Genomic DNA, 12,107 nt, shown 5'->3' with positions numbered 1-12,107 from the left:
GGTCTAGTATCTTAAACAGGAGTGGGGAACCTAAAGCTGAAGGCCAAACGTGGCCCTCTAGGCTTGTTTATCTGGCCCTCAGGACTCTATCCCAGGCCACACTGTTTTTGCTTGGCTAGAATGTATCCTTGAAGTCTGATTGTGCCTCCTGCTTGCCTGGAAGAAAGAGGGAATGTGAGAGTATATGTAGAAACTAGCCTGTAGCACAAAGGTAAAAAGTTCTTCCCACTTTGGCCTCTGGCTCTGACCATCAACCATCACTGGCATGTGCCTATCCACGCCCCATCTGAAGGTTGGCCAGAAGGGAATGAAAAGAGTTCCCAGCCCTGCTTTTAAGGATGATAAGGAGACAAGCTTCAAAGCCATGTCCAACCTTTAAAGCAGTGCAAGGCAAAAACTGCCAAATCACTTAGCATCAGGGTATTTGCTCCTTTGCTCTAAAACCAGATGGGAACTGATCCAAGTAATCACTGTCATTTAGAAAACCCTGCTGCTAAGGAGCAATCATGAATTTACCGCATTAAGATACAATAGACTGGATGCATGGTGACAGTTATTAGCTTCATCAGGGACAAGGGTAATTTTTAAGCCTTTTTAAGACAGGAACACGGGTGGCGTTGTGGGTTAAAACGCAGAGACTAGGACTTGCCAATCAGAAGGTCAGCAGTTCGAATCCCCGCAATGGGGTGAGCTCCCGATGCTCGGTCCCTGCTCCTGCCAACCTAGCAGTTCGAAAGCACATCGAAGTGCAAGTAGATGAATAGGTACCGCTCCGGTGGGAATGTAAACGGCGTTTCCGTGTGCTGCTCTGGTTCACCAGAAGCGGCTGTACGCCGGCTCCCTCCACAAATAAAGCGAGATGAGTGCCGCAACCCCAGAGTCGGCCATGACTGGACCTAATGGTCAGGGGTCCCTTTACCTTTACCTAAGAGAGGGAATGCTTCCCAGAGTTTTGAAGGAAGGCACTGATTATCTCTGGGACCCAACTGGATATGCCTAAACTTGTCACGTTAAGGGCACAAGAAGTGCAAGGGTCTAGCTGCATATATGCAGTTGGTTTCATTTCTTCAAGGGGTCTGTCCATTTCTCTGAACTCATTTCAAAAACTGGAATCCAAATCAGAACTTATGCAAGGAGAGTTTAGCTGCAAAAGGTCTTGCATGATGCTCACAGCAGGCATCAATGGTTCTATCACTTCCCCTGCTTTGGCCAGATTGTAAGAGGCCTTTCAACACCTGCGCAAGCTTAGCTCTGTGACACTGAGCAGACACAATGGTGGCAAAGAAGACAGATTTCCACATTTCAAATCCAGATGTCCACCATGAGCCGATCACTCATCTCACAGATTGTTGTGTGGAACAAATGGAATATACATCTCAAACATCACGCTGCCTAGTTACATGGTTTAACAACCAAGAGCACCCTGCAGGTTCGTGTGTCCCTCCCACCTCTGATTAGAATTAAGTATGGTTCAATTAACTAAAATCAGGAAGCTGGTTTGGCCATCGTACAGCATGACATTTCAACACAGACTTTTATGGGCACTCCCTTCTTCAGTACCCTTGGGCAAAGTGCAGGATATAAATGCAATAAACAAATCTACTTAGTGTAAGTATATATACTAAAGTATAGCAGCATGAGCATTCTTCCACTGAGCAACCAGTGTTAGAATTTATTTAATCATCAAACAGTGGTCAAGTGTTTAATGGGGATGTCTTCCAACACAAAACCTGTACCTCAGCTTACACATTGCTACAGGTCAACCCCCCCCCCCAAAAAAAAGATCTGGAGCCTGGGACTCCCATGGGTTGCAACTCATGTCCAAGGATGCCTGAAATCTGAAAGGGTAAGCAGAGGCAGGGACAGGGAGGGAAAGATGCCAATAGGGCCACTGGACAAAGAAGAACTGAGAATAGCAAGGGAAGCTATTGGCTTTGTAACTGTGTTGTGCTATATTGACAGTGAGCTCCTGGCAATCACATAAGCAAGTTAATGTGCCATCTAGGATGGCAGAATCCTCTTCCTGGCTGGCAAATCCAGTGAAAGCAGCAGCCGCTGGCAGCAGCTGCAAATCACAACACTCTGCCAGGGTCATCTTCTGCACCTGGTGACTATGGCAATGTCTCACCAGTTCTGAGAGAAGATATAGAAGGTGGGCAGGCCTATGATTTGGCTTTCTCTTTTGCAGCTGGTGCATTGTAAATTGTCACCAAGGAGTAGCAATGAAGTCCATAATCCAAACAATTCTCTATGGACTTGGAAGGTTTGAGCAGAGCTGGCCTGGCAAGGTCAACACTATTCATTTTTGTTTTAAAGCCTACTGAAGTAGCTGGGAAGCATTCCATTAGCTTTTGGAGACAGCAAGGGAGATAAGGGTTTGTTTACTTTGGAGCTGGAGAGTTTTCCATTTCACATCTCCTTGACACTAATCACAGCTGCTGCAGCAGATGGAAAGGGAAGCTGTACCCATTTCCTCCAAAGTAAGATTATTACTTTTCTTCCTCACCTGTCAAGTGGCTGTCAATATGCATTTTAAACCCACTTTTCAAAAAGGAAGCCTGTATACGGCTACAAGAGTGTACTTTCTGTGCATGTTGTTTAGTGACAGACTACAGCGTTACTCCCTGAAATGCGCCAGCTGCAGAAGTGGGGGCCAATGTTGGGATTTCAAAACATTTTTGGAGCCACTTTTATGTTACATGACAAAATTTAAGTATATTGACTCAAAGCAAGTTATGCAACTAACCTCTGCAAGATCATCTTTTAATTTGTTATACTGATCCACATCAAAGTTTTGGCTTTTGGATTTCTGGTGAAAGTAGTGGAGAAATTGCCTGTCCCGAGCATCTGGGTAAATATAATCCTGCATAAGAAAAGAAAAAGAAAATATAAGGGAGTACTCTGAAATTTTCAACCAGGAGATCATAATTGCAGAGCTGTCCATTTTACTGTAGCTGCAGTCATTAAATGTGGATAAAGTGCTTTTTCAAAAAAAAAAAAAAATCAATTCAGATTTCAAGCCTATTTCCCCCTTTAAAAAAGTAAAAAAAACCCAAACATCCAAGGTAGCATATGAGAGACAGAGTATCTATTAGACTCCTAGTTCCATGAAATCAGTAAACAGAAAGATCTCAAAAATGTTAAGGGCTCATTTCATGATAGCTTTTGAGGTAGAAATAATCACCATGAAATGCATGTTACAAATATGAGTAATTTTCAGCATGTGGCAACGTGCTCTTTATCACATGGGATTATTCTTACAAGGCCACTTTCACATGAAGACTGAAAGGTGAAGCCACCTCACTGTGACTCTTTCGTATAACTAATTTTAGCCTTTATAGAAGATTGATTCAAAGTCCCAAGACATTAATGACTCTCCCAAGGTGACAGAGTGAATCAGCCACCGGGGGGAAAAAAGCACTCAATATGGTATGGATGAGATGCATGCATTTCACATTTAGGCAAGTACTCTTGGTTGATTGTGGATATGTTGAAGGACAGAAGGTGACCCTTCAGGCATGTAGCCCCAGGCATAGAAGCTTTATAGATCCAATGACCAGCATCCACAAAACTGTATGAACCCCGTGGAGATCAGAACAATAGGACAGTCTATTCCAAAATAGGTCTAGTTCAAGTGAAGGCAGAAAATAAACTGCCCCCCAAAGGAAAAGGAGGAGCCAGCATCCAGTCAAATGGGTGATGTTTTTCACCTTCAAGTGAGTGGTGCATACAAACACCTACCTGGTAGTGCACTTGTGCCCACCTGGGAAGTTGAAGGACCCTAACTACCACAATCCCTTGTCCATTGGCCATGCCAGCTGGAGTTGATGGGACATAGAATCCAATGAAGTGGAGGGCTGCAGGTTAGCCAACCTGGGTTTATGGACATTTTACAACCTAAAGAAATCCTAGGCCTCCTTGTTAGGATACTTTAGAAGATTCACAGATATGTCCTTGCAGACTCTCACTATGATAACCATGTAGATTCTGCTAACATTACAGCTCCAGATTTACTGAGACTCACCTGTTTAGTAAGCACAAAGTAAGCATAGAACGCCATGGTAGTTCCATAGGTGATAAAGTAAGTAACAGGCTCCATGATATCCCATGAATAGACCCACCAGGTAAGCCATGCCAAGGCTCCACCTTGGGTTGACATTAAGGCTAAGCCAATCCATAGAAGCCGAGAAGTCTTAGCATCAACATCTGTAGTAATTCCAGCTTTAAGCTAGGAAGAGAGAACCAATGTTAAGACCGAAGAGACAACATTGTTCAAGCATGCCCCACCCACTCCCACAGATTACCTTGTATGCAAAAGTGCATTAATAAATAAATTAAAATATTTCACTATGTGGAGTGTAGAGAAGTCTCAAATGATGACTTCAGCCAGGCCTTTCCATGGAGACAAAACATGTTTCTCCTGCATCACTCTCTACAGCCATAGCAGGTGCTGCAACCTTCCAATACTTTGACTTCACTTATAAAGGCGGACTCCTCCATTGTCCCCCAAAACAGACGGATGCCAACAACAATTCAACTGTTTTCAAGAAGCCATTTAACAGTAAGCACTGTCCTCCTTCCTTAGTCTTTTAGATGGTCTTGAACACTCTTCTAATCTAACCACTTTGGGAGAAGAATGTTGGATTTTGTAGACCTTGGTCTGATGCTGCAAGCCTGTTCTACTTTCTTATTGATAAAGCAGGTGTGACCATTTTGCTTTGTTCAGAGGATGTATCTAAGCCTGATTTCTATGTAGCAGAAGTTGAGTCTGACAATTAAGTTATTTAAATTTGTATACAGTGGTACCTCGGGTTACATACGCTTCAGGTTACAGACTCCGCTAACCTAGAAATAGTACCTTGGGTTAAGAACTTTGCTTCAGGATGAGAACAGAAGTATTGCTCCGGTGGCGCGGCAGCAGCAGGAGGCTCCATTAGCTAAAGTGGTACTTCAGGTTAAGAACAGTTTCAGGTTAAGAACGGACCTCTGGAACAAATTACAGTGGTGCCTCGCAAGACGAATTAATTCGTTCCGCAAGTTTTTTCTTCTTGCGAATATTTCGTCTTGCGAAGCACGGTTTCCCATAGGAATGCATTGAAAGTCAATTAATGCGTTCCTAGGGAGACCACCTTCAGACCAGGTCCGGGGACAGTCTGTCCCCGGACCTCCTCTGAAGGCTGACGGGGGGAGAAGGACTTTTCTCCCCACCGCCAGCCTTCAGAACAGCCTTCTGAAGGCTGGCGGTGGGAAGAAAAGCCCTCCCGCCGCCAGCCTCCAGAAGAGTTCCCGCAGGGCTGCCTAGGCTGCGGATAGCAGCTTGCTGCCCGGCGCGTGGGGCGCTCTAAAGCAGAGCGCCCCTCGCGCGGGGCAGACATTCGCAGCTTGGGGAGCCCTGCAGGACTTCCCCGCAGGGCTCTCCAAGCTGCGGATAGCAGCCTGCTGCCCCGCGCGAGGGGCGCTCTTCTTCAGAGCGCCCCTCGCGCGGGGCAGACATTCGCAGCTTGGGGAGCCCTGCAGGACTTCCCCGCAGGGCTCTCCAAGCTGCGGATAGGGGCAGCAGGCTGCTATCCGCAGCTTGGAGAGCCCTGCGGGGAACTCTTCTGAAGGCTGGCAGGGGAGAAGGGCTTTTCTTCCCACCGCCAGCCTTCAGAACAGCCTTCTGAATGTTGGCGGTGGGGAGGAAAACCTTCCTCCCACCGCAAGTCTTCAAGACAGGTCCGGGAACAGAGGAGAAGGCGCGCTGCGCTTCCCCGCTGTCCCCGGAGATTTCCCTATGGGCTTTCGTCTTGTGAAACAAGCCCATAGGGAAATTCGTCTTGCGAAGCCGCTAAAAATCGGAAAACCCTTTTGTCTTGCGGGTTTTTCGTTTAGCGAGGCATTCATCTTGCGGGGCACCACTGTAAGTACTTAACCCAAGGTACCACTGTACAGCCCTGTACCCGTAGTTTTTCATTAACAACTATGACATTCAGGGGGAGACGGATTAGTCTCCTTAGTATTAGCACACAGAAAAATCTAGTGTTCAAGGAGAAATTTTCAGGCGTATAGCAGACACATTTCCTTTACTTAATAGAACTTAAGCAAGCAATACAGATAAGAAGATAAATAGCATAAAAACCTTAAAAAATAACATTACTGATGCAGAGCTGATAAACCCTAATTAAATCATAATTACTTTAATCAGCAAGGCTAGAATTGGGCAGCAAACAAAAGGTGATATGGGCCCCCAAATGAAAGACCAAAAGAAGCTTTAAAGAAGGGATATTTACACTCAATTTTTGCTTTCAAGGAGATAATTTTTGCTATCCTTTCTCAATTATCAAAGAAAAAGAGTCTCCATTTCACAAACTATCCATGAAATAAATTGATTAAGTCATATGTCCAAAATACATACACTGCAACTTCTGCAATAATTTTAATTTTCAATTATTAAATATAGTTTACTATCATCAAAGCAAAACATCTAAAATAACTACATCAAATACAAACCACATGCTGCTTTTAAAAAGTGTATCTGGAAAGAAGTTACAATATCAATACCTAAGTTATACAAGAATGTGTTTGGCTCACATCTGAGCATACTAAGAGAGTTTCAATGTTAAAATACAACTTGCTTTACTTATCTATAAAGGTGGATTAATTAAGTCGAGCCAATTCAAAGTATTATTTTTATAACATAAACCTAGTGGTTCAATATAGGGAATGGGGAGTAGAAATATCCCAGTTCAGTATGCAGATCTGACCTGTCTCTGAAGGATGCTACAAAAACAGAAAGATGCCTTGTATTCCCCTTTTGATAAGTTAAATTGTGTTGAACTGGGGTAACAAAAATCAGGTACTGGGCCCATTCCAGTGTCTCTGGAACCAGTCAAAAATGGGGGCAGAAGTGGGAAAATCTGCCACACATTTCATAGACTTCACCTGCTAAACTCAAAATAGATTTCCACAATATGAAATGTATGAAGAAATATTTTTCCAGACCTGCTCCAGAGGCAGCAGTTCTTCTTTCAGAAGTTCCACTTTTTGCATTAATTCCCTCTCCCTCCTTGTCTGGTGGTCTTCTAAATGAAGTGCTGTAAACAACTTGTGGACCATAGACTTGATGTCATCCATCTCCAGTTTATGTTCTGTGCTCATTTGATCTGAAAGAAAGAAAGAAACTGGAACCACTATACCAGAGCAGCTTTTGGGAGGCCTGAAATTCCATACCTTTTCAGGGATATGGCCAATGGGCAGGTACAATGGACCCGCCACTTACATGAGGGTTCGATTCCGGGAGTCTCTGTGCAAAGGCAAAATCACCAAAGTCAGGAACCCCATGCGCTATGAGCAGAGGGCTGTTTACTGGTGTCTGGTAAGGAGGTACTAGGCCCCTGGGATGCTCCCAGAGACTGGTAAGCAACTCTTCACATCGTCTTTATTTACTCCCCCACCCCCATCTTGCATAAGGTTGTGATCTATATAAAGTGAGCATAAATTGCGGGGACACTGTATTTTCTCCTGCAGGCTGCCTTGAGCTGCCCAAGCATTTCCTGCTATTTCTTTTTCTCCCACTTCACCTCTTATTCAAGCTCAGAATAATGCAAATGAAGCAGGGCTATGCAAGAACAAGAACACCTGCATGCATTTCAATAGGCACCATTTATTTCAAGAGACAGAATTCAAATTAAGCTTGGGGGTTTGCAAAAGGAAGGAACAGCTCTATCATCCTAGTCATTTAAAGCACAGAATAAAGTGTCAGTTTTGACCGCTTGTGATTTAAGGTTGCAATCTTCCTATTCACAGTTACCTAGGAGTAAGTCCCATTGAACTCAATGGGGCTAACCTCTCAGCCAGCATGAAGCGGTACGAGTTAAGTTTCTATTTTTGAAGGAATTAATTTTTAATATATTAAATATGTCTCCAGATGATTTCACGTTGGTCAATTGTGTACCTTTCAGTGGAGGATGAACACTGTATTCTGCACCATTGATGACAAGTTTAAAATCATTCATCAAAAGAACCTCCATCAATGTTGAAGAAGAAATCATGCTGCCATCTGTAGGGAGAAAGCAAATACCTCAATACTAGCAATAAAATGCTTCATTAAGTAATGAAGCACCAGTACTGTGTTGATCACAGATAATGAAGTTCAATGCAGGCAAGGTTTACTACACCAACAATTACTGAGTTAGGTTGTTTCTATGATAGGCCCATGTCTTGTTGCTTCCCGTTTCTTGTCACGTCTAGTGAAACTCAAAACGTGACATGACATCAAGGCAATGGAAGCTTTCCTCCCAGGACTAATCTAGTGGGGAGATGGTTGCAATCGTCACTGAAATCATAGCATGGAGAGAAAGGGCTAACCCTTAGGACTCTATATGGGCTCTTGGATACCCCATAAGGGGAAAAGGGCAGATTTTGTTTACAACACCCTGCTTCCCAAAATCTACTTTTCCAATCCTGCCATTTACCTGGAAAAAACAAGAGAAGCTACCATGCATCCATGCATACCATTAGTGTGATCTACACTTTGGTCCGAAGATTCTGAAACTTAGTAAGCCAAGAATCACCACCTATGTGCTCGCATCTAGATTAGAACCACTCTATCCATCCACATATGGATTAATACTCTAAGAAAAGCCTATCTTCTTCCCAATGTAATACTTTTAGGAGCAGCATTTTGCTTTGGGGTTCTTGACCAATGTGGCCAGGGTTAGGGAAGAGCTATACCTCAATGGCAGAGCATGTATTTCGGCTCCCATTGGTCCCAGGTTCCATCTCTGGAATCCTCAGGTACAGCTGAGAGACTCTTGCCTGAAACTCTGGAAAGCCACTGCCAATAAGCATAGACAATACTGATAAAGATAGTGGTTTGACTCAGTAGAATAAGTCAGCTTCCTATGGTTTTATCAAACCAAGGAACAGTGTAGTGATTGCCTGCACACTCTCCCTTTTTCCCTCTTCCTGTGCACCATATGGTCAGAGCTGTTTACCATAATTTGCTGTCATCCTGTCATTTGCAGGTTATGGCAAGTGGCTTTCCATCATAGATCCTTCTCGCTATCAGACTGCTTTAAATGGAGATTTATTTTCTTTAACAATATTGATATACCCCTTGATTGTAAGGAAACCTCTGAACAGTTTAAAGAATATAAAATAAAACATTAAAATTATTGATAAAAAGCAGATATATTAAAACCTTTCAGCTTGTAACTTCTAAATGTCTGGATGGCCTATAATAAAGATGTTTTAAAGCAGGTGCTGAAAAGAGCATAGTGAAGGACCCTACCAAAGATGCCAGATGGAAATGGGCGGCCTTCTACATTCAAAGCATGTGTTCTAGCACTGAGCTGGTCATTCATCCAAAAGGTGCAACGTCAGTGCACTAATGCTTCTTTAAAACTAGCACAACAAGAGAGTCTGATAAAACATATTATTACTAGCTTGGAACTTGGCCTGCTTCTCTGTCTTATCTCTCACTCAAAGTAATGTGCTGTTAGCAAAGGCATACTGGCATATCCTGACTGGAATTCTGTCATCTGGGCTCATGCTGGGCTTCTGATCACAGTAGCAATGAACCAAGCACAGCAGCTTTCTTCTCCACCCGCTCTTTTGGGGATGCAATCTGGCCCAGTATCATTTATCAAAGGAGGAAAGGGGGGGGGGGACATTAAATATTTATATGAAATATTATTCTCGCTGCTTTCTTTTGCTATTAACTTTTATGGGTCGGCTACCAGGCATTCTACAAATAAATAAAAAAATGCAACAACACAAAAACGCCGATTTAATAAATGTTAAGTGCAAGTGAGATTCAGTATTCTCATATAAACATAATTTAGGTTTGGGGAAAGAAATCTAGGCGGGGTGGTATCTTTAAAAGGAAATATTTCTCTGAAAGCACTGTACACAGTCTCTTTTGCGCTTGTTGCAATGGTAAATTCACATCGCCCTAGAGATTAAAAGATAGAGGAGAACAAATACAGGAGTCTCTCTAGTACACTACTTAACTGTAACTGTTGTCTGCAAGATAATTTTCTACTTAATGTTGCATAAAGTGAAGCCTGGTTGGTAGTTATCTCAGCTTATGCAAAGATGCAGAATAGAAATGCTGCAAATGTTTTGGGAATGATAACATCAGAAGTCTGATAATCTCTTCAGTTATAGATTGCTGACAAGGATATTACTAAACTATGTTATTGATCTGACCATCAGCATAATAAGGTTTTCAGTTCTATGATTCCAGCCAACAAGCCAAGAATTCCCTCCCATTTGGTTACACCTATGACAACTTTTTAAAAAGTGAGTAATTGTAATAGAACTAATAGTATGATTGGCTATATTCATTCATTTAAAAAGTTAGTAATACCTATCCAAAAAATGAAGAGGTTTCAATTAGTGACACCATTAAAAGAGATAAAAGTCAACCATCACCACCTTGCTTGGTTTGCACATAACACCAAGTGATGGTTTGTTCAGCGAATGTGTGGGGTTTTTAAATGTCTCAACACAGCCCAAATGAACTAACTATGATTTGTTTTCTGGAGACGAAATCACATCCTCTGTTGAGATGTTGGCAGGAGCCCAACAATGCCAATCCCTGATGCTAGTCCTGCATATTGCTAGCCCAAGATTGTTCAGACTTCAGCCTTGTTCGAGCTTCCCTTTTACCCCCTTGAACCTCAAGATGTACCAATCAGAGCCAGGTGCAAAAGACATTACGAGTCAGAATTAAACATCAAGGGGCCTTTGAGCAAATTCTGAGCCTCACAATTTGTTTTCAGTCCAAGAACTGAACTGAACTCATATTCTTCCTTTCAAACAGAAGTCCACTCCTGCCTAGCTATCTTAATCCCAGAAGCCTAATATAGGTGGGAAAAGACATTTTGCTGTTGCTATTGTTAAGCAACAGCATGTGTCTCCTGAGAAATCTCTATGTGGGACAAGAAGCTACAGTTAGAACTGGATATAGAACAATTGATTGGTTCAAAATTGGGAAAGGAGTACAACAAGATTGTATATTGTCTCCCTGCTTATTTAACTTATATGCAGAATTCATCACGCGAAAGGCTGGACTGGATGAATCCCAAGCCGGAATTAAGATTGCCAGAAGAAACATCAACAACCTCAGATATGCAGATGGCAGAAAGTGAGGAGGAATAAAAGAACATTTTAATGAGGGTGAAAGAGGAGAGTGCAAAATATGGTCTGAAGCTCAACATCAAAAAACATCATGGCCACTGGTCCCATCACCTCCTGGCAAATAGAAGGGGAAGTACTGGAGGCAGTGAGAGATTTTACTTTCTTGGGTTCCATGATCACTGCAGATGGTGACAGCAGTCACAAAATTAAAAGACACCTGCTTCTTGGGAGAAAAGCAATGACAAACCTAGACAGCATCTTAAAAAGCAGAGGCATCACCTTGCCAACAAAGGTCCACATAGTTAAAGCTGTTGTTTTCCCAGTAGTGATGTATGGAAGTGAGAGCTGGACCATAAAGAGGGCTGATCACCAAAGAATTGATGCTTTTGAATTATGGTACTGGAGGAGACTCTTGAGAGTCCCATGGACTGCAAGAAGACAAAACCTATCCATTCTGAAGGAAATCAGCCCTGAGTGCTCACTGGAAGGACAGATCCTGAAGCTGAGGCTCCAATACTTTGGCCACCTCATGAGAAGAGAAGACTCCCTGGAAAAGACCCTGATGTTGGGAAAGATTGAGGGCACAAGGAGAAGGGGATGACAGAGGACGAGATGGTTGGACCGTGTTCTCAAAGCTACCAACATGGGTTTGACCAAACTGTGGGAAGCAGTGGAAGACAGGAGTACCTGGCGTGCTCTGGTCCATGGGGTCACGAAGAGTCAGACACGACTAAACGACTAAACAACAAAAATTGTTAAGCAACTGAGCATCAGAAATCTTTACAGAACTACTGGAGATCAGTTACAAAGATCTACCAGTTTACTTTCTGCCCACTCTTGTGCTAGACATCTCATTGAAGGGGAAACCTCTACACCCCCAAAGTAGTACAGTTAACAAAAATTTCCAAAAGTCATAGTCTGCTTTGCATGTAAAGGAGCTGGAACAGAATGTTCTTTACTTTCAAGGTGACAGTGGTGTTAGT

General features: G+C 42.9%; 1 protein-coding gene across 1 annotated transcript in view; it reads right to left on the bottom strand.

Annotated features, from left to right (window-relative positions):
- The window catches only part of MCUB (mitochondrial calcium uniporter dominant negative subunit beta), a 65,790-nt gene that overhangs the window by 1,628 nt on the left and 52,055 nt on the right, over positions 1–12,107 (bottom strand). Inside the window, exons 4-7 of the mRNA XM_081925254.1 lie at positions 7,934–8,038; positions 6,982–7,142; positions 4,025–4,228; positions 2,747–2,863 (exon numbers count right to left, since the gene is read on the bottom strand). Of these exons, the coding sequence (XP_081781380.1) occupies positions 2,747–2,863; positions 4,025–4,228; positions 6,982–7,142; positions 7,934–8,038 (587 nt within the window). The remainder of the gene's footprint in view (positions 1–2,746; positions 2,864–4,024; positions 4,229–6,981; positions 7,143–7,933; positions 8,039–12,107) is intronic.

The sequence above is a fragment of the Podarcis melisellensis genome (genome assembly GCF_964234715.1).
Source record: "Podarcis melisellensis genome assembly, chromosome: 9".
Classification (NCBI taxonomy): domain Eukaryota; kingdom Metazoa; phylum Chordata; class Lepidosauria; order Squamata; family Lacertidae; genus Podarcis; species Podarcis melisellensis.
This window is presented reverse-complemented; position numbering and strand designations above follow the sequence as displayed.